Below are 22,810 nucleotides of genomic sequence, written 5' to 3'. Positions count from 1 at the left end.
TAGTTTATTGAAAAGCCTAAGCTGTGTAGCAGCTGAAGTGTTTGAGACATATGGCGTCTGCCCTGTTCGTACGATTTTGCTTGTATTAGCCAATCGTCCAGGTATGGATACACGTGAATGTGTGGTCTCCTTAGATTTGCAGCTACTGTCGCTAGGCATTTTGTGAACACTCTCGGAGCTGTGATCACCCCAAAGGGGAGAACTTTGAATTGATAGTGCTGGTTTTGTATTGTGAACCCAAGATACTTACTGTGAGAAGGATGTATAGGTATGTGGAAGTATGCATCCTTGAGGTCTAAGGTCGCTAGGAAGGATAAGTTACTTACCTGTAATCGTAGTTCTCTTCCAGGGGTATCCTCATCAAAGTCATAAGCACTGAATATTCCCGCCCATGTGCGGGACCCCGGAAACAATATAAAAATATATATGTATAAAACACATATATCTCGCTCCACATATATGTATGTACATATATCATTTTTCTCACATCAATGCAGCCCCAAAACTGAGGCTAAACAATGCAAACACATATACATGAACTGCAATTAGTAAGGAATCAAAAAACACATTAGGTCAAAAAACTCTTGAACTTTGTGTTTTAATGAGTCAAACCACTCATAAATCCTGAAAATTGCTTATAAATAGACATTGTTAGCCCTCAGGCTGCATTGCAAAACAATATCATAGAAAATGAAACCATTTTCACAATAACTGGCACTGTGCCTTTAAGGCAGCCCTGACCCCAGGCTTCCCATCATGCCTCAGGGGTGACAGTTAGGTCAGTTGTTCTTTGCATAACCCTGAAGACAGGGCTCAACCACAAGATTGAAAACAAAACAGTACCAAATCTCATTTACCTGGGGAGGCGGGTGGGTTGCTTATGACTTTGATGAGGATACCCCTGGAAGAGAACTAGGATTACAGGTAAGTAACTTATCCTTCTCTTCCAGGGGATCCTCATCAATAGTCATAAGCACTGAATAGAATAGCAAGCCCATCAACCACCTGCAGGTAAATGAGAAGTACATGACCCAACCAATCATAACAGCCAAAAGAAACTTTAGCTGTTAAACAGATTCCTCAGGGAGGCCTGGCCCACCTGGGTATCTGTTCTCGTGTCAGAATCTAAACAGTAATGTCTGGTAAATGTATGGACAGACCTCCAGGTCGCCGCTTTACAAATCTCAGACATGGGCACATCCTGCAGGTAAGCCGCCGTGGCTGCTCTACCTCTAGTAGAATGCGCCTTAGGGGAACCCCCTAAAGTCTTCTGTGCCAATTGGTAAGCAAGCTTGATACACGAAACGATCCACCTGGAGATAGAACGTTTCGAGGCTGCATGACCAGTCCTGATCGAACCGTAGTTAACAAACAGTTGATCAGAATGTCGAATAGACTTGGACCTGTCCAGATAGAACTTTAAAACCCTTTTCAGGTCCAGAGAGTGTAACGCCCTCTCAGCTGGAGTAGAGGGATTAGGAAAGAAAGTGGGTAAAGAGATAGACTGATTGACATGAAAATCAGACACCACTTTAGGCAGGAAAGAAGGATGCGTTCTAAGCACCACTCTGTTCAGATGAAAAACCGTATACGGTTCTTTAGTACATAGGGCCTGAATTTCGCTCACCCTACGGGCTGACGTAATCGCTATCAAAAAAGCCGCTTTCCAGGAAATATGCTGTAAAGAAGCTTTATGAATAGGCTCAAAAGGTGAACCCATCAATTTTGATAGGACTAGGTTCAGCTCCCAAGGCGGAGCAGGAGGCCGAACAGGAGGGTACACTTTCTTTAGACCCTGCAGGAAATCTTTTACTGCAGGAAGCTGAAAAAAAGAAGTTTGTGAAGGTGATCGCCTATAAGCTGTAATAGCAGCTAAATGCACCTTAATGGAGTTAAACTTCAAACCTGCTTTAGTCAGGTACAACAAGTATGGGAGAACTGCTTCTTCCTGACTTTTTACCGGATTGTGACCATTTTGCATGCACCACATATAGAATCTCTTCCACTTGCATGCATACGAATGTCTAGTGGAAGGGCGTCGTGCTTCTTTCAGAATGGCCATGCAGTCCTGTGGCAGCCCTAGATGGCCGTACTGTATGACCTCAGGAGCCAAGCTGCCAAGTTCAGTGACGGAAGGTTGGGATGGTGAATCCTCCCGTTCATCTTCGACAACAGGTCCTGCCTGCATGGAAGCCTCTTGTGAGGAGACACTGATAGGTGAAGTAGGTCTGTGTACCACCATTGTCTCGGCCAGTCGGGGGCTATCAGGATCATCGTTGTGCACGAGTGGTTCAGCTTGCTCACCACCTTCGGGATCAGCGGAAGGGGTGGGAAGGCGTACACAAACTGCCCCGACCAGTCCATTAACAGAGCATTCCCTCTCGTTCCTGGTCGATAGAACCTGGAGGCGAAGCTTGGGCATTTGGTGTTTTCGTCGTCTGCGAAGAGATCTATTGAAGGACGACCCCAAGACTGGAAAATGTCGTCTAGCACTTAGTCGTTGAGAACCCAGTCTTCTCTGTCTTCGAAGTGCCGACTTAGAGCGTCCGCCCTCACGTTCTGCTCTCCTGGGAGGTGGACTGCCTGAACAGACAACTTGCGAGCTAGAAGCCAATGCCAGATGCGCTGAGCTTCCAGAGACAGAGTCCTTGAGCGTGTTCCTCCCTGCTTGTTTAAATAGTACATCGTGGTGGTGTTGTCCGTCTGTACTAGAATCATTTTCTCTTGAAGCGAGGGAAGGAACGCTTTGAGAGCCAGGTGAACCGCTCTCAACTCCAGCAAGTTGATATGATAAGTGCTTTCCTTGGGAGACCACAGACCCTGCACTTGTAGGGGTCCCATGTGCGCTCCCCATCCTTGCAATGATGCATCTGTGATGATCGTTTGTGTTGGAGGCGGCTGATGGAAGAGAACTCCCATCTGCATGTTCTGTCTCTTTGTCCACCACTGGAGGGAAGATTGAGCAACCTCCGACAAAGTGATTCGATCGTCCCACTGATCTGAGTGTTGGTCCCATTTGTTCTCCAGATCCTGCTGAAGAGGACGCATCCGAAGTCTGGCGTTCGGTACTAGGAAGATGCAGGAAGCCATCGACCCCAAGAGTGAGGCTATCTTCCGCACCTTCTGGGACCTGTGGAGAAGAACTTGCGGGCACTTGAGGGCTATCGAAAACTGTCTCTCCTCCGAAGGAAACACTTTTCCTACTTCGGAGTCTAGCAGAGCTCCTAGGAAGTGGATCCTCTGAGTTGGTTGTGAGACAGACTTGTTGAAATTGACATGCAGGCCTAGACGTTGACAAAGTTCTATGCATGTCTTGAATTGATTCCTTACATTGCCTGGAGTTGGACCTTTCAACAGCCAATCGTCTAAGTATGGGTATACGAAGACTCCCCTGCGGCGTAGAGCTGCCGCCACCACTGCGACACACTTGGTGAACACTCTGGGAGCCGACTTCAACCCAAACGGGAGGACTTTGAACTGGTAGTGAGAGGTCCCCACCCGGAACCAAAGGAATCTTCTGTGATCTTGCTGTATTGGAATATGGAAGTACGCATCTTGAAGGTCCATCGAACACATCCAATCCCCCTGCCTGAGATGTGGATATATCTGATGAAGCGCCAACATGCGAAACTTTTCTTTTCGTACATGCAGATTGAGTGTTCTCAAGTCCAGAATGGGCCTGTATTCTTCCTTCTGGCCCTTTTTTCTGACCAGAAAATCCCTCGAGTACACTCCTTTCCCCCTCTGGGACACCGGAACTCTCTCGATGGCTTCTTTCTCGAGGAGTGTAGCTACTTCTGCTTTTAACCTTTGTAGCTGGTGACTTGATGTTGACATCGGGGAAACGTGCGGAGGTAGACGATGGAAACGAAGACAGTACCCATTCTGCAGCGTAGACAACACCCATTGATCTTTGGTGATGGACTGCCACTCTGTCCTGTGATGCGCAATGCTTCCCCCCACTGGAGTGGGTAACGGCGCTGGGGGAAGTGAAAACTCATTGCTTCTGCTGCGCTTTATTGAAGTTGTTGCCTTGGTGCTGATTTCCATTTCCCTTGGAATTGCCCTTGCCTTTGTACTGTGTCTTTTGTTGGCCTTGTTGGTTCTGGCCTTTCTGCCATTGAGGGGTTTGAACCCTCTGCTTCGAATAACCCTTGTTGGTCGAACGGAATTTCTTCTTAAATTCCTTTTTCTTCTCGAGTCCCACCGCTTTGAGAGTGTCCAACTCGGTCTTCATCCGCTGCATTTCTTCATCCGCACTCGCTCCAAAGAGAGATGTGCCTGAAAAAGGAAGGTTCAGGATTCTTGCTTGAGCCTCCGGTTTTAATGCTGTGAGGCGTAACCAAGATGTTCTTCTTGCTGTTACTCCGTGCACATAGCCATGTGCAGCCAGAGTTGCCCCATCTGCTGCCGATCCTATAATCTGGTTGGAGACTTGACTGCCCTCCATCAGAACCTCCTCAAAGTCCTTCCTGTCTTCTTCAGGGAGCTTTGCAGTAAATCTCTGAAGAGAGTCCCACAGAGACCTGTCATACCTGCCGAGCAGGGCCTCCGCGTTAGAAACCTTGAGGAAAGAGGCTGAGGTGTTGCACACCCTTCTCCCCCATGAGTCCTGCACCTTGCTGTCCTTATCCGGAGGTACCGTGGATGAGGAAGCCACCGCATTGGATTTCCTTGCCGCCGTAATGATCACTGAATCTGGCGGGGGATCAGCTTTGAGGAACAGAGGATCCTCTTCCGGAGGACGATACTTTTTGAGAATCCTCGCTGGAACGGACTTCACCGTTGCCGGAGTGAGGAAGACTTCATTCACATGTTCCATTATACCCGGAACCAGCGGCAACAACGGTTTGGGTGCTGATCTGTGTTGCAGGGTTTCGAATATGACAGTCGTCTTGACTTGTGGAGCTGTCATCGGTACTCCCAGTTTCAGGGCTCCCCTGCCCAAGATATCTTGGAACGAGAAAATATCCTCAGTTGGAGACACTCTTGAGCGTGGACTGTTTGTAAGAGTCGGGGAGTAATCCCTGTGAGATCGTGTTCTCGACGAACTTTAAGAACTACTTGTCCTCCTGGACCTAGTTCTTCTGCTAGAACGTGTCTTGGAACGAGATCTCTCTCTGTGACGAGAATGTCTCTTGCTTGAGTGTCTAGAACGAGACCTTTCTCTGCGTGGAAGAGGTTGGTCTCGATATCGCTTTAGGCGCTCTGCCGTCTCCTTGTCCTTTGCCCAGTGGTGAAGAGGTCTATTCCACCTTGGGGAAAGATGAACAGAAGGAGACTTGTGGACGGGATCCTTCTCAGGTGTACGCGACCGTTGAGGTCGTTCCGTTTGATCCTGTTGCGATCTTGCAGGGGATTCGGACCTTCCCCTATTAGATGCGCCGCTCCGTCCATCCGAGGATCTGCCACTCCGAGATGATGAGGAAAGGCTCACCAGAGATCCAGAAGGAGACCTTGAGCGAGATCTTTCTTCTGCAAGTCTCCGTCTCTTGGCGGGGGGATCCTGCACTGGAGACTGTTCCACCTCCGCAGCCGATGCTGAACCTGGAGAACCCAACTGTGGCTCCAGGGCATGAGTCTGGACTAACAAGTCATTTCCCTTGTCTCGAACCACCTCCTTTGATTTTGTAGGAGTAACGTTCTTTGGTTGCGAAGAACTTCTCTCCCTGGATCTTTGCTGATCCCTCGACGGTGGTTGTATCGACGCCGAGCGCCGAGCAGGAAGACGCTCCCTCAACGTCGACCGTGATTTCTCCGTCGACCTCGGGTGGCGATGGCTGTCCTTCGACGTTGAAGGCTGTCTGCTCGACGTCGATGGAGGCTGTTTCGACGCGGATCGCCGTTGATTTGACGGCGACTGGGCGTGCCTCGACTCCAAATGCCGCTCCGACGTCGAACGCTCCCGTCCATGGCTAGTCGTCGACGGAGAATGACTCGACGCCGAACGTCGATGGACCGACGTCGACGGAGAATGCCTCGACGTCACAGCATGACGATGCTGTTTCGACGTCATACGGCTCGCCGTCGAGCTCTTCCGCTGCGACGGCGACCTGACCCTCGACGCTGACTGAAGCGGAGGTACCGTATTTTCCGGCGTATAAGACGACCTTTTAACCCCTTAAAATTTTCTGGAAAGTCGGGGGTCGCCTTATACGCCGGGTACAAAATTTTATGGTATTTTTTCATGCGCTTTTTCATAGCGAGGACTTCACTCGAAGGGGTCAGACCGCTTCACAATACGAAATAACAAGAAACAACACACCTTATGTTAAAAAATACAGCCACCGACCCTGGCAACGTCCAAAAATACAGCCACCGACCCTGGCAACGTCCACACCCAGGCCCCGCGCCATGAATTGTGCAAGTATCGAAAGCGAGCGTGTTTTTGTCATAGCGAGGACTTCACTCGAAGGTGTCAGACCGCTTCACAATAGGAAATAACAAGAAACAACACACCTTATGTAAAAAAAAACAGCCACCGACCTTGGCAACGTCCACACCGAGGCCCCGCGCCATGAAGTATCGAAAGCGAGCGTTTTTTTCATAGCAAGGACTTCACTCGAAGGTGTCAAACCGTTCACACGCGAGCAAATGGCGCCATGAGTCTTACCTCGACTGCCGCTGCCGCTGTACACGCGCCTCCAACCGCTTGCACATCCCCAGGCAGACGAGGCAGCAGGACGAGGCAGCAGGTCGTCCGAAACACGGTACATGGTAATGGGCAGCCAGCGCGGAAGATGGCAGCGCCCAGTGTGTTGACACGTTTGGCACGTTTGGCACGTTTTGGCACGCTCACCTCTCCCCTTGGCATGTGCGTGGCATAGAAAGGGGACTGTACAATGTTCCCGAATGTTCCCGAAGGCAGTAGAGCACTTGCCGTGATTGGCTGGTTGTTGCTAAGAGGAAAGGCAGTCTCGTGACCAGATAGCGTATTTGCCGTACCGTACGTGTGGTGTTGAAGACAGTCTCTGCACCTGTCCATACTGTACAGCACCAGTACCGTACATCGAATGCAAATGACTGACAGTCAAGAACCCGGCAAGGTCCAGCAGCGCATCCAGAGCAAATGGCTGGCAGTCTAGAACTCAGCAAGGCTCCAGCAGTGGCAAGGAGAAGGAAATATGAAGCCAGCTACAAACTCAAAGTTGTGGCTTTTGCCACGGAACATAATAACTGTGCTGCTGCTAGGCAATATGGAGTGACAGAGAAGATGGTTCGGGCCTGGAGAGCAAATGAGCAAGCATTGCGGAGTATGCCAAGGGGCAAGTGTGCACTAAGAAGAGGCACCCCACATTGGCCAGAACTGGAAAAGCATGTAGCAGACATGGTGGCCGAGCATCGGCAAAGCGGGTATGTCGTGACCCGAAATAAAATCCGATTGGTTGCACTTCAGTGGGCCAAATCTAATCCCGATCTCAGCCACAGATTTAAGGCCACTGTGTCCTGGTGTACCAGATTCTTGGGAAGGCATAATCTGGTATTGCGGCAAAAGACAAAAATTGCCCAGAAATTACCTGCGGATCTTGATGCCAAAATGCATAGCTTCCATCGCTACGTCATTAGGCTGCGCAATGAACATGTGTATGCGCTAAGTAGCATCGGAAACATGGATGAAACTCCGATGAATTTTGATATGATTGCCAACAAAACTGTCCCATCAAAAAGGCGAAAAGACAATTTTAATAAAAACAACAGGACATGAGAAGTCCAGTTTCACTGTGGTACTTGCATGCACAGCTGATGGTGGCAAACTGAGGCCAATGGTTATTTTCAAAAGAAAAACAATGCCGAAACTCAAGTTTCCTGTTGGTTGTTTTGTGCATGTGAATGAGAAAGGATGGATGGATGAAGAAGGGGTAAAGCTATGGCTTGATAACGTATGGAGCAGGCGACCAGGTGGACTTCTACAAAGGCGTAGTCTACTGGTGTGGGATATGTTCAGGGCTCATTTAACTCCCAGCACTAAGCAAAGGCTGGCAAGACTAAAAACGGATGCTGCTGTTATACCTGGAGGACTGACATCGTTGGTGCAGCCACTGGATGTGTGCCTAAACAAGCCATTTAAAGATCGCATCCGAGAACAGTGGAATGAGTGGATGGTTAGCGGTGAAAAAACATTCACAAAAGGAGGAAACATGCGTGCGCCACAGTTGGATGTTTTGTGCAACTTTGTCATAAAGGCCTGGAACGACATCGATGCAGAAACAGTCAAAGTCTTTCAAGAAGTGTGGCATATCGAATTCATTAGATGGTATGGAGGACGACTATCTGTGGGAAGGTGAAGAGGATGCCGAAGAAGAGACCACATCATCTGATACGGAATTGGTACAAGATCCATACGATGACTGCCTTACAGATGTACCACAAGATCTCATTGACTTACTTATGAGATCAGATGACGAAGAGGAGGATTTTGAAGGCTTTTAAAGGGAACGTTATAAATCCTGTAGAAATCGCTTGGATTTATGGGAAGTTATGGAACGTTTAATGCACTTGCACTGTTTCATGCACTACGTTATTTATGTTTGCCGTACCGTACCGGTATATTCAGAAGTGACAGTTTTTGATATGGTTTTAAATAAAAATATTCCGAGTAAAGCAAGATTGTTTCTACAACCAATTTCTTTGCGTTCAGTCTTTCAGTTTGTAAAATAAACGCTTATAGGTATACCCACTGCCCACTGATAAAGCCTTACTGCTCACCCACAGGGAGGAGGACTAGACTAATACGGTAAGTTCAAAATACCGGTACATACTCGGAATGGCTATGCTGCGCTGGAAGTGGGGGGTCGTCTTATACGGCGAGTATAGCACAAAACCTAAAATTTTTCTGCCAAAGTAGGGGGTCGTCTTATACGCCGGGTCGTCTTATACGCCGGAAAATACGGTACCTTCAATGTAGACGCTGAAGACATCTTCGTCGCCGTCGACTGCTTCTCCAACGCCGATCCCGACGTCGAATGTGAACCAGTCGGGGCTCCTCTCGACGTCGACCGCGTCTTCCGACTTTTCTGCTTCTTGGGAGATCTTCCTCTCTCAGAAAGCCCATAAGCTCTAATCCTCTCTCGATCCTTAAGAGTCCTGGAAGATAAAACCTGGCAGTGTTCACAGGTTTTAGAGGAATGAGAGTCTGGTAGACACAGGATACAGACTGAATGAGAGTCAGTTTTTGCCTTTTTCCTTCCACATGAAGGACAGTTGTTGAAGAGAGAAGGCATCTTTGACAGGAAAAATACCTTTTTTAAGCACAAAAAGTGTTCAAACAGCACTATGTCTAAAAGACGTCGAGTGAAGCCAAAAAATCTAGTAAAAGCTGAATATTTTTTGACAGAAAGTCAAAAAGAAAGGGAGCTGTTTCACCAGGGTCCTGACTGAAGGAGCCGGAAAGAACAACTGACCTAACTGTCACCCCTGAGGCATGATGGGAAGCCTGGGGTCAGGGCTGCCTTAAAGGCACAGTGCCAGTTATTGTGAAAATGGTTTCATTTTCTATGATATTGTCTTGCAATGCAGCCTGAGGGCTAACAATGTCTATTTATAAGCAATTTTCAGGATTTATGAGTGGTTTGACTCATTAAAACACAAAGTTCAAGAGTTTTTTGACCTAATGTGTTTTTTGATTCCTTACTAATTGCAGTTCATGTATATGTGTTTGCATTGTTTAGCCTCAGTTTTGGGGCTGCATTGATGTGAGAAAAATGATATATGTACATACATATATGTGGAGCGAGATATATGTGTTTTATACATATATATTTTTATATTGTTTCTGGGGTCCCGCACATGGGCGGGAATATTCAGTGCTTATGACTTTGATGAGGATCCCCTGGAAGAGAAGTCTCCTTGCTTTAGCAACGGAAGGACTTGCTGTATTTATTCATTATTTATTTATTTTTTGAGCTTATAAAGGGCGGACAGCAGGCTAAACTATAGGGTGGTAGCCACTAGGGGCTAACGAACAGCCAGGTTTTCAATATACTCCGGAACAGTGGTTCCGAAGATGTAAACCTAAGACCTAATGGAAGGCTGTTCCAGAGTTTAGCAGTTACAACCGAAAACGCTCGACCACCCATTCTGGACTGGCGAAAGCGCGGGGTGTCTAGGAGGCGGAGATTGTTGGACCTAAGGGACCTGGTGGAATAGACAAGTTTGAGCCTTTTTCTCAAGTAGCCTGGGCCAAGTTCATTGAGGGCCCTGAAAGCAAAAGTCAATGCCTTAAACTGGATACGCCAGGTTACTGGCAACCAATGCAGCTTCCTCAGGTAAGATGACACCGAGTGGCGATAAGGGATATTGCCAATCAGTCTAGCCCCCGCATTTTGTACGATCTGCAGGCGCTCAATTTGGTAAGCAGGGGTGCCCACATATAAGCTGTTAGAGTAATCTAGATGTGAGGTGGTCAGAGCATGTACAATGGTCCTGCGAGAGTCCAGCGGGAGGTAAGGAACAATGTTCCTAATCATACGCAGCTTGCTTCGGCAAGCTGCCGTTACCTTGTTAATTTGGGTTTTACAAGATAAAGAATTATCGAATTGAAAAGCCAAAGTTCTGGCTGCTTGGACTGGGACCGGATGGGGATTTAGCTTGGTCGGCCACCACTGAATGGCTGGTAGTGGAGTTTTCTGATTGAAAAATAAGACCTCTGTGTGAGAAGGTGGCCTGATATGCAGTGCTCACTATTCTAGTGAACACTATGTATCAGTCCAGCAACCCTTATTGATGATTGGTTGTAAGTCAACCTTATAGACCAGCTATCCTAGTAGCGTGGATACGAGCAGTCTAAGGCTAAAGACTCGAGAGGGCGTGTTAAGCCAGCTGTTATACCACATATACCCCTTGAACACCAAGTGAAAGGACACCACACAAGTGTTATGAAAATAAACAGTTATTTATTAAGAATCACAACAGCCCTGTACTCTTTATGAGGACAGGGTACTAAGCACAAACCAAAACTCTTACAAAAATACTTAAGTTAGCACAGTATATACAAATGCCCGAGGGGCACGGAAAACCATATACTTGAAAAGTGGAATGCGAAATTACTAGCAGGTAAGTACAGTACTAATAGGCTTTGGAATCGCTAGGACTTGACTATAGAATCGTTAGATTACTTCTCGGAGACCCAGGGGACTCGGGTGCAGTGTGTGCACTCTCACGCGAGATGCGGGCCAAAGTCTATGGTAGCTAGGAATTGCAAAGTTAGTGTTCTCGGGCGAACCCGACCTGGTAGGAAGAAAACGAAAGTGGATTCTGACCCTTGGATACTGAGGCTATGCTGGGGCACCGAAATGCCTAAGTTACCTAGCCCAGGGGCTGCAGCTGCATAGGACTCAAAGGACGTCGGGAATCCTCGTTGACGGACCAGGGGCCTGGAAGAAAGAAGTTGCTGGCAGGCGACCAGTGAAGAAAGTTCGGTGGATCCAAGCCTGGATCGATGGAAGATGACACCTGAAAGCAGAGGGGACCAAATTCGAGACTACTAGCCAGTAGTCAGTGGGCACCAGGAGGGCACCGGATGGTAGCCACCTCGACTAGGCGAGTGGGTGACGCTGTGCTCGGAGATCTCACGGACCAGGAGGCGTTGTCGGCGACCAGGATGGAGGATCGAGCTGTCCCACGAAGATAGAAGCTGTCGGCGTCGCTGGACCCAGGATTGGGCAACAAAGCCTTGGCAAATTCAAGCCCACGCGGTGGACCAAAAATGGCGTCTGGAGTGGACCAGGAGTGTCCGGGGTGCCTCTCAAAGAAGGAAGGAAGGGCCAGTCTGGAGCAACCAGACCAGCAGCAGTGATGTCGTCGGGCGTCGTTCAGAAGGCCACAAGCCAGCCGGCTAGTAGCCAAACAACGCGGTGCACAGCAAACAGCAGCAGGGCCCCACGCAGATCGTGGAGATGCAGGGAGGCTGATCTTGGGTGCTGGAGCTGCGCAGGGTTGGGGCTTCTCGGACCCCAAAGCACTCACCAGTGGAAGACTCGGTGGGCTTGTTATGCAGAAGGCGTGCAGTCTTGGCGATCATCGGTCCCTCGAGGTCTCGTCGCACTCACGGTTCTCAGCTTTGCTGTAGAGGTGAGTAGAGGTCAGAGGTGCCAGGGAAGCCGGGTCTCGTCGAGCTGGGTCGTCGGATTCGTGAAGGACTTGCAGCAGACCGCAGTGTTCTGAGGATGGTGCCCGCTTGATGCAGGGTGACTACTCCTTAGCCACAAGGGAGAATCTTGAGGAAGAAATCTTGAAGTCCTTTCGCAGAAAGTCGTGTCTTGATTCCAAAGATGATCTAATTTGAACAGGGGGCCCGCTCCCATCTTTATACTAAAAAAGGGGGCTGACCCGGTGACTAGGTCCTGCCTATGGGTGGGACCAGGAGGGGGGTGGTTACACCCCTCTGCCATGCCGGACTTTCCCCAGGCCAGGGACTGGTGTGCCCCTGGAACTGGTTCTGACCGGCCTATGCGTAGTGAGCACCGGGGTGCCACTCAGCAGTCACCTTCCTGAAAAGCCCTGCCTACCCAGGATACACAAAACCATGTCTGGGACGGTGCTAGCACCGCCCCGGACAGGAAACCCTTTGTCCAGGCCTCCCTCGCTGGAAGGACTCCCAGCAGCAGGAGGTCAGACTCGTGTCTGTGGTGGCAGCATCCATTTTGTGGAGCTGAGGCTTCAGTTAACTTTAACCGGGGTTCACAGTTACATACATGTCGTGTCCCTCTAGAAGGGTGGAATGCTAACCCCGTCGCCAGAATTGGCGAGGGGTTAGTATTCCAATTCGTATGACACCTTACTCGACATGTTTTGATAAAGCAATACCAAAGTTAGCATTTAACCGCGAGGATTATAATGCACTTAAGAGTATATGGTATGAGATATCATGGAACAGCTATTAGGACTTGGTTCCGCAAGCTGCAGACAGGCTCAGCTCATGCTAGAGCACCATCTCACACGATTCCAAGCACTCTGCCTTCAGGATTGTTAAGGCCTGCCATAGGAGTGACTGATAGGAATCTGTGTGTCCATTTTAGGGTTAGGTATAGGTATACTACACCTACAGCAAAGGGTGATTACACGACTTTGCCCCAGCTGTCATGCAGCCAGTTGTGTCAAATTTAGGAGGCCAGCCAGGGGTGGCATAATACATGCTGCAGCCCCTGGCAGCCCTGGGTACACCCATGCCCTGAGTTACAGGGTCTGATAGGGTGGCCCAGTACCAATTGGAAATGTACCTAGGGTACATGGAATCCATCTTAAAGAGAGAGCAGTAGGCCTGGGGTCCTGATTGGCAGGGTCCCAGGTCGACTATGTCCAAAACCAGCTAAAACACAGGGCAAAAAGTTGGGGGCAACCATAGTCAGGAGGTACCTTCCTACACTCTGTCTTATCAGTGTTAAGTTTAAGATGATTGGAGGTCATCCAGGAAGAGATATTGCTGAGGCAGTGGCGAAAATTAGCCAAGTTGTTGTCCGAGTGATCTCTAAAAGAGAATACAAGCGGAGTATCATCAGCATAAGAGATTACTCTGACCCCCCAGGATTCAACCACTTTTGCCAGCGGTGCAAGATATACATTAAAAAACAGTGGGCTCAGTGCAGAGCCCTGAGGAACACCACAGAGCAGAGGTTTTTCTTCTGATTCAAAAGGTCGAAGAAGGACCTTCTGGGTATGTCCCGTAAGAAAGGATCTAATCCAGGCCAGTGGGGTGCCCCCAATACCAATATGGCACAGTCGGTCTAACAGTATATCATGTGACAGTGTAGAGTGATCATGTGGAAGTGCTCCGAAAGTATTTACTGGTTTAGGGGTCTGAGGTCCAGTATTGGTCTGAGGGACCCGTCCTTCTTGGGAATGAGGAAGTATAGTGATTATACTCCTGTTCCTTGGTGCTGGAAAGGGATTGGCTCTATGGCCCCCTTTTCAAGCATGCTTTTCACCTCTTGTTGTAACAGGGCGATGTGTTCTGTGGACATTGGACGGTGTCTGGGTGGTATGTTGGGTGGAGTAGAAGTCAGTTCCAGACAGTAGCCATACTAATTTGTCTTACCCACCTGTCTGTGGTAATGTTGTTCCAGACTGGTAGGAACTCTTGTATTCTTCCTCCGACCGGTGTTACGTGGTCTGGAGGTAGTGTATTGAAGTCACTGTTTTGTGGCAGTGGAGGCTCTGTTATTGCCTCCACGTCCTCTACCCTTATTGCTATTTCCTCTGTAGCCACCTCGATTGGAACCTTTATTGAAGGTGGACTGGGTATTGGCTTTATATGTTGAGGCACCTTGTGACGTGTGCCTCGTGCACCTCCTCTGTATGATGAGCGACAAAAGGAACTTTTATGCTGTTGGAACTGAAGTGCACCCATTGATTTTGCAGTTTGTGTCTTTTTTCATTTTATCAAGATTATTATCTACTGCTGGGCCAAAGAGGAAGTCTGGATTGACCGGCTGATTAAGAATAGTAGATTGCACCTCGCTTTTAAAGCCTGAGGTGCGTAGCCATGTGTGCCGTCTTAGAAAGACACTAGTATTAATGGATCTTGCTGCGTATCTGCTGCGTCTAATGCACATTTAATGGAAGCATTAGTAATGAACTTCCCCTCCTGAATAAGGGCATCAGCTTGTTCTTTGTATGGCTCAGGTAAATGTTGCAGTATGCTCTAGTCTATCCTAGTGTGCCCTATCATAGCAAGCTAGTAGAGCCTGTGTGTTCGCAATTCACCATGAATTGGCTGCCTGTGCAGCTACTCTTTTTCCTGAGGCTTCAAGAATTTTGGATTCCTTATCAGAAGGTGGTGCTTCTCCAGTTGTCTGAGAGTTAGCCCTCTTTCGTGCATTAGCTACAACTAGTGAATCAAGTGGTAGTTGACCTCTAATGTATGTAGGGTCTGTAGGGGCAGCCCTATATTTCTTCTCAACCCTAGGGTTGATAACACGTGCTCTAGCCGTATCCTTAAATATATCAGTGGCGTGTTTTAGTACTCCATAGGGAGTGTTCCAACTGTTCTATCAGAAGAGGCAAATGTATCAAATAGAAAATCCTCCTCTATTGGGTCACTATGCATATCAACATTGTGGTATAGTGCGGCCCTATCCACTAGTACAGCGTTTCCCAAACTGGGGTCCGCGGACCCCCAGGGGTCCGTGGCACATTCCCAGGGGGTCCGCAGGTCTTGAGTGTTCCTGGTGTTTGATGTAAATTCAGAGAGATTGCTTTGTTGTGTCCCCTGCCCTAATCAGCAGCTCATTTGAATTACCTGATAGTGATCTGAATGCGCGCACCACAGAATACACAGGGGGCAGGAGGAGTGGGCGGGTGGGCAGGCCTCAGGTGATGACGCCGGTGCCTTAAGTAAAAGTAAATATTTCCCAAGGGTTTAAAAACCTTCCTTTTCCTCTTTACTGGGATGACAGCACTCACTGCAACCGCTTGAAAGTTCTGTTCATTGGATTTTTATTTTATTTCTCGTTTATGGCGCCGGGACTCTGATAAACTCTTTGCTCTGACATCCTGCTGTCAGCACACATACATAAATGTCTATAGCTTCCCACACTCTGCTCTCTGACTGAACCCTGAACGCTGGGTAGTCATTGCAGCTTGTCCCTCGTCGAGATTTTAGCACGTCATCCAATATTGCTGTTTCATTCATTTTCCATGGCTGCCATATTCCTGCCAACATTTCGGGATAAAACAAAATCTGTAAAATAGTGATTGGCCATCTAATTCTTCAGCAATAGACGGAGGGGTGATGCAGGGGCTACAAGAAGGGGTGAAAACACACAAAAGCCTAATTAACAAGTAGATGGTCTTTTAAAGACCTTGTGAAGTACTCGGGTGCGGCTGCAATAAGACAGTCGCCAGCCAAGGAAGCTGTCTCTGCCTGGGCTGACACACACAAGGGTGGGTGGGGGTGTGGAGGGGGGGGGGGGGGTCAAGGAGACAGACTGAAGCCGCTTTGAGGCCCTTATCAGGACCGCTTAATAGACACTGACTTCAAAGAAAAGGGACGTAAAACATTTAAAGTGGGCCCCCAGATGTAGTGAAGAGGAAGCTAGAAGAACCAAGCATTATAGTCAGTAGGCCCGGTCACTGTCTGCGAGTCTTGACTTTGTCAATACTTATTTTGTTCTCTGTAACATTTTGTTAGGAGGCTACCGGGGGACAATTCGATATTAAAAAAAAATCTTTGGTTGGAAGCTTTTGTGGCAAGAAAATACACATCTATTACAGTCCCTGGAAATAAGTATTATATGCAAATTACAGAGTGAGATTAGCTAAAGTGGGCTGGCACACTGACTTGTGAATGGCATAACTGTCCAACAAAGTATTACTAAAACCAAAATCTTTGCAAACGCGAGACCTAGAAGGAATGAAAGACTGCAAGAAAAGGGTGGGGGGTGGGGGGGGGGGGGAGAGAAAAGTGAGAGGTAAGTAGGTATTATGAAAGAAGGTCGACTTTGTCAAGAGACGGAAAGGTGGGCGAGTAGTGTCTGGGAGAAGGGAAACGAGAAAGGGACAGGGGGTGAACAGAAGAAGATAATGACGAACAACCGCGGCCGAATTTCAGTGTAATTTTGAGTGACATTTCAAATACTATGAGTGACATTTATTTGTGAGCAAAAATCAAGCATTAATAGACTATCATAAGCACTTACCTACTTTAAACTGCAACAGTGTGAGTTCCTGGCGCTGGGTTCCAGCCTCGGGCCATACCTTCTCCAGTGCACACATTCAAGTGGACTCTGCTGGGAGAGCTCAAATGCCTTCTGAGAGCCTATGCCTTTATAACGTGTCCCTGTGTGCCTTTTGAGCACCAGGCTGCAGCTCAATCCCCTCTCCCCCAGCAGCACAACACAGAGCTCTCCGACACAGACATACCGGTGTCCAAATCAGATGGAAGAGTTGGTATAACTAAGAAAAGCATAGGAGGCATGGAAGCACCTGAGAAAGGAAGCATGTTTTGTCTTTGTGTTTAGAGACTGTCCGAGCCACAGCAAGATTTTTAAAAAAAAAAGTGACACTTCCTTTCTTTACATTTCAATTGAGCAGGACACTTTTAAAGAAATGCACAGTAAAAACAAAGGCCTTTCCTTCTTTTCATTTCTGCGTGCAAACCTGCTTGTCCTTTCTGCTCAATTGAAAGGATTCAAACACGTTGCTGGGCTTGCTGTGGATTTACTACAAGCAAGCGTGAAACTCTTGTTCCTTCCTTCCCCTCTTGGTTACTTTTCAACAAGAGTGGCAGCTGGGTATTGAGTCTTATTCCTGGGTGGTGCATGTGACGTCATCTGATTAGCATTAGCATGTGTATTTTTTGCGAATAACTGTTTTAATTTTTTTTTATTTAATTTGTAAAAATTGCTTGGGGGTCCCCGGCTTCCAGTAGTGATCCAGTGGGGGTCCTCAGGAGTCACAAGTTTGGGAACCACTGCACTAGTAGGTTAAATGCCACAGTGTCATCTGTGGGCGATGGCTTAACTGGGTAGGTGGTGTCAGGGATGGGATGTGTATCATATGGGTCTTGTTGATTGTCCCATGTGTTATCTTGTGTGTGAGGGTCCTGTGGATAGTTATAATCCTGTTGAGGATCATCTTCTTCATAATCTAAATTATACTCAGAGTGTGTAGGAGAGTAAGGGGCAAATGGCGTGGTAGGCATAGTAGGAGAGACCGGTTCGAAAGGTCTAAGTGGAGAAGTGGCAGAGTCTCTCTTTTTCTTTAGAGTAATTGGTGAAGGGTTAGTGTCCACTGGTCTCTTCTTTTTGCGGTAAACTGTTACTTTGCCAGTCTCAGGGTCTATGTACAGTTTTGTTTGTTCCTCTTCGATAGGATCAGGGTGAAAGAGTTCTTGTTCCACTGTCCTTGGTTTTGGAGTCGAATCCTTGGGTTTTGTCTCTTTTGGATCGACTTGTTTTCGGATCGACAGTTTTTGTCGGTTTGATAGGCTTATGTGTTTTTTCAGCCTTTTTCGGGTAGAGGCTTGTTTTCGGATCGACCGGACTTTTTGGTCGGACCGTTTTTTCCTGAGGTTCGACCTTTTTTGGTTGTTTGTTCTTTGTCGAATCGATTGGTTTCTTCGGTTCGACTGGGTTTTTCGGAGCAGTCGTGCTCGGGTCAATTGGCTTTGGCACAACCTTCTTCGGTTGGACTGCTTTCGGTTTGACCGCCTTTTTAGGTGCGACGTTCGAATCGACACCCCTTTTAGGGTCGACGGCCTTTGGTTGTAAAGGCTTACGTGGTACGTCGAGCTTCAGCTCGGCGGCCTTTGGGTCTGCGACTTTTGGTACGAAGTCCTTCAGTCCAACAGCCTTCGGATCGACAACCTTTGGATTTTGAGAACGTGACTTGGGCCTGGTGTGTCAGAAGGCTTTTTCTTGGTATTCGTAGCCAAGCTTGAATGCAGGGCTATCGAATAAGTGTCTTGATCTTGGCTAAGGCCTGTTGGCGATGCCTCGACAGGAGCCTTTGTTCTCGGTAGAGTGGGTTTCAGGGGCAGTGTATTCACAGTTTGCCCCAGCGGGATCTGTTAGTCTTCCGAATCGTCCTCGACGGCCACGATCTCTAGATCAGAGTCTTCTACGTTGACCAGGTCTTGGTCGTCATCGAAAATGTTTTCTGGTTCTGGTGCTGGTTTCCGCATCTCTTGCCTGGCGGCCCATCGATTCCGGATCGTCTTTTTGGAACGGAATTGGGCACAGGTCAGGCAATCTTCTCTATGGTCCGGTGACAAGCACATGTTGCATACTGGATGTCTGTCAGTATGCGGGTACTTGGAATGGCATTGTGGGCAGAATTTAAATGGACTTCGTTCCATCGACGATCGGCCCACGTGGCGTCGAAAGGCCCAACGGCCCGCTTCGACGACTGGAGAGAAATAGAAAGTTTAATCGAGGCAATAGGCACCGATCGAAAACAATACCGTCGAGGCCGAAGGCATTTTGGCCTTTAAAAAAGTTTTGTTTCGATCCCGAACTTGGAGTGTAGGAAAAACATCCGAACCCAATGGCGGAAAAAAACAATCTGAAGATGGAGGATGCCCATGCGCACTGTAGTCCAGAGGAGGAGCTACCTATCTCGTGATACTTCAAAGACTTCCAGGACAACAAGGTGCAATCATCCGGACCCAACACTAGGTGGCGATCTATGCACAGATATGAATTCAGCAGCCTACATGCCTCGAACATTTACATTTTGTGGAGGGTGGCAGCTCAATGAAGGACCTCCTGGTACAAGGTGGTGTTTGAAGGGGACTGCTTGGCATCCTCGAGGTCAGAGTCAATGTGTCCAGGTACATCAACGTCATTATCATCCCTTTGGTACTCTTGAGGCTATGGGTTGAAAAGGGACTCCTAAGTGTCTAAAGAATAGTAAGGACTACCCAAACTCCAACGCCCACCCACCCTGAGTGATCAATGTGGGAAACACCCAGGAGAGATGGATGATGTGCGATCCTTAAGTGGAGGAGAAATTGGAGGAGGAGGGGATGGAAATGGTATGGGAGGGAAAAAAGGAGGAGGCCGTCGATTCCGGGTCGTCATTGATCTAGTTGGAAGCAGGCTAGTGCCCCAATGCTGGTGATTTCTGGCCCTGGGAGTTGGTTCAGGCTTCAAGGAGAAGCCTCCTCAAAAGTCAGTTTGATCTGCTGAGGAACAGTGCCCAAAGCCTTGAGAGGAGGCTGTGCGAAGATCGAGCAAGTCTGTGGATGGATTAGGATCGCTTCTGCTGGACATCAAATTCCTGCCTTAGGCGCTGCAAGATCAGCTGCTCCTGTTCATCGAAGAACAGAGCTGTGGGAGTAGACCTCTTTGGTGCTGAAGAGAGTTCACCATGCCAGAAAAGGAGTTTTTGGACATGAGGCCCGTCAGCGCTGAGGAAATTTCTGGACCTTAGAGGGAAGAGGTGTGGCGCAGCGGCCAGGGAGACTAACTCCGGAACCCGGGGGCTCACGGTTCGATCCCCGGCGCCAGATCAGTCCAGAACCATGTGACTCTGGGCAATAGCTCACTTAATCTTCCCGATGGCCCCCAGCGCCTTGACACCCTTGGGTAATTGTTTGCGCTTTATAAATACTGGACATTTACATTTTGAGGCTATTAGTGGTGTCAAAACAAAGGCATCGTGAGCATCATCTGTGCCGGACGCAGGGTCCTTGGTGGCAGTTACAGTGTTGAAGGCTGGATCGCTGTTGGACCCAAGGCCTTGTGTCAGTGCCGACCATGGCCTGTGGGCAGTGACAGACTGGAAGCTTAGCTTCCGGGCTAAATGACTGACCCATTCAAGGGCAGGGCTTGGCCTCAGAGCGGTGTTGGTGGTACTCACAGATGATGTATTCTATGGATAGACTTTGATGACCTGAGGTTTTTCAGTCTCAGACTCCGTTAGCAAGATTGGCTTGCTCGGCTGAGTGTTTTGTTTTTTCTACCACCTAGATGTTGTGGTCCCCAAACAGTTCAGGGGTATCAGCCCCTGGTTGATGTCCTAGGGTGCCTCAAGCGAAACGTTGTTTGTGTTGTACCCTTGAGACAGGTTGCGCAGGAGGCCTCATTGTGCTGTGGAGACAGACAGGTTGCAGGCCTGATGGAGGTCCTGGGGTACATAGCTCTACACTGTGGGCAGTACAGGAAAGTGGTCCTTGTCATTAGTTACAGCATTCTCAAGGACGGAAGATGGAGGTTCAAGGTCCCGAGGTGCGTGTTCCCCAAAGGGGTGAAGAAGAATCCAGTCAGAGAGCATCATGGTATCTTTTTTCCTATGGGTATAGATAAGCTTGAAAGCAAGCAGGAAACACAGCCCCAGAGCTCTGCTCAAACACAGGCAAACCCATCTGCAGGAAAAAAAGAACCTAACAATGGAACTGATGCACAAACGCATTACCAGTAATAGGTGGAGTCCCTACACCTCGTTACTAAAAGCCTTTGTCAAAGAAACCAAAGTTGCAAGATTGTGAGTCCAACACTAGCCATGCCACACACATATCTATCTATCTATCCATCCATCCATCCATCTACCCACACCTACACCCCCCTACACCCCCCTACACCCCCCTACACACCCCTACAGCTCCCCCAAGTATAATATTTTACAAACACATGGCAAGATAAAACTAGCACTGAAGGTCAAAAGGCTGGAGCCAAAGCGAAAGGTATTGGTTCTGCCAATGCGGATTTGATATGAACTCAAAATCATAGGACTCACTTTCAACTGACTAAAAAAGCATTACACAAGCAATGGGATGGGTCAAATGTGTGTCAAATTATCACAACCCAAGAACAGAGCGTTCCAGCAGTGGGAGTCAGCCATACGCCTGCCTACCAGATCAAAAGATGAGTAATGCTAATCGCAGCAGCTAGCAAGAGATTAATGGTTCTGCAAAGAGAAACCAAGAGATGAATGAACAGCCTTACAGTTTACTTAGCGGCTGTGCTGTTATCCTATGCAGAAAATAAGGAGCTTGAACCAGCCATGTTAACATGTTATGGGAAGTTCTGCAATGTGCTTCGGAATCAGCTTTTTAATCAAATAAGGGGTTCAAAATCGCATGGATACAAAAAAAAGATGTTTCCACTTAAGTGATATGGAGATCAAAGCACACACCCATCACTAGTGTAAGAGTTCAAGTCAACACATCCTTTCAGTGAACAATAAGAGCACCTCGAACTGGAGTGACTGGTTAACAAAGACCTCTGTCACTCCATTAGCAGAAAAACAAATGAAGGAGGGAAACAATATGACCCTCAACTGAATCATGCAGATTGGCTTCAAAGATGAAAATAAGGGAATTTGTGATTTTTTTTTCAACTGGTCCAGCAAATCATTAGAAAGAGCTAATATGCAGGACAACCGAAGCATCCCCACAAATTGGAAATCGAAACATCTGATTAACTGGCCACTGGTTAAGTAACAGGGCAGTCAGGAGTTCCAAACTGTAAATGCTTCATCCAACAATACAAGAAAACACAGCAAACTCACCTGTATTTCAAGGATGTCAAGATACTCCTCACTGAAGAACATCCTTGTTCCATGCAACAATGACTGCCATTTATTAATATGAAGCATAACTGACATTCTCTCAGCCCCCATGACAGGATTTTTAAATATAAAATGTGCAGTTTAATAAAAGAAAAACTATTGATCGCACTCGCCCATCTTTAACCGACAAAAGTAATCGGAGTACATTTTCCTCACAATCACAATATCCATTCCCAGGAGATCTTTTTAGAGAGCAAATGATGCGTGCTACTTTATACAGTGATATGAGTTCTAGTACTGCGCACTTAGTTGCATACCAGCTCACAAAAGGAAAAAAAGAGTAAGTTAAAGTTGTAACAGCAAAACCAAGGTGAAGAGCCTTGCCTGAGAACGGTGTCCCTCATGGCAGGCACTTAAATTCAAAATATTAATTATTCTAATGCTGGCACATAACTACAAAAACAAATTGTACTTCAAAGAGGACTGCATGCTCGCTGCGTTTTTCAGTAGTTTAATTACCTGACAAGACGTTTTTTAGGGTCCAGTATATTCAATAACTTGTCTGCATAGACCTTCTTTGAAGCAGTAAATAAAATGATCTGTACATAGAAGATAAATATCATCAGCAAGAATGAAACTCAAGATATCTTTCCTCGCCAAATAATTACAGTAATTCTGAATCTCCTAACCCCCTTTGACTGGTTTAAGGTAAAAGGATTTTATGACCATAGAACATTAAGAATGTGGACCTCTGCGATTTTCAATAATGTTAAGTGTGTAATTCAAGTGGGAAAGAAACACATACATATCTGTGGGTACTTCAATAACTAAAACTACATGTTTTGCAGTTGATATCTGTGTG

General features: G+C 47.6%; 1 protein-coding gene across 2 annotated transcripts in view; it reads right to left on the bottom strand.

Annotated features, from left to right (window-relative positions):
* CTDSPL2 (CTD small phosphatase like 2) overlaps window positions 1-22,810 on the bottom strand; it is a 459,434-nt gene that overhangs the window by 204,479 nt on the left and 232,145 nt on the right. For both annotated transcript variants that reach the window (XM_086957909.1, XM_086957910.1), the window contains exon 10: window positions 22,468-22,547. In XM_086957909.1, coding sequence (XP_086814035.1) covers window positions 22,468-22,547 — 80 coding nt within the window. The remainder of the gene's footprint in view (window positions 1-22,467; window positions 22,548-22,810) is intronic.

Source organism: Lissotriton vulgaris, chromosome 2_1 (assembly GCF_964263255.1).
Source record: "Lissotriton vulgaris chromosome 2_1, aLisVul1.2, whole genome shotgun sequence".
Lineage (NCBI taxonomy): Eukaryota > Metazoa > Chordata > Amphibia > Caudata > Salamandridae > Lissotriton > Lissotriton vulgaris.
Note: the sequence above shows the minus strand (reverse complement) of the source record. Positions and strands in the feature narration are given on the sequence as shown.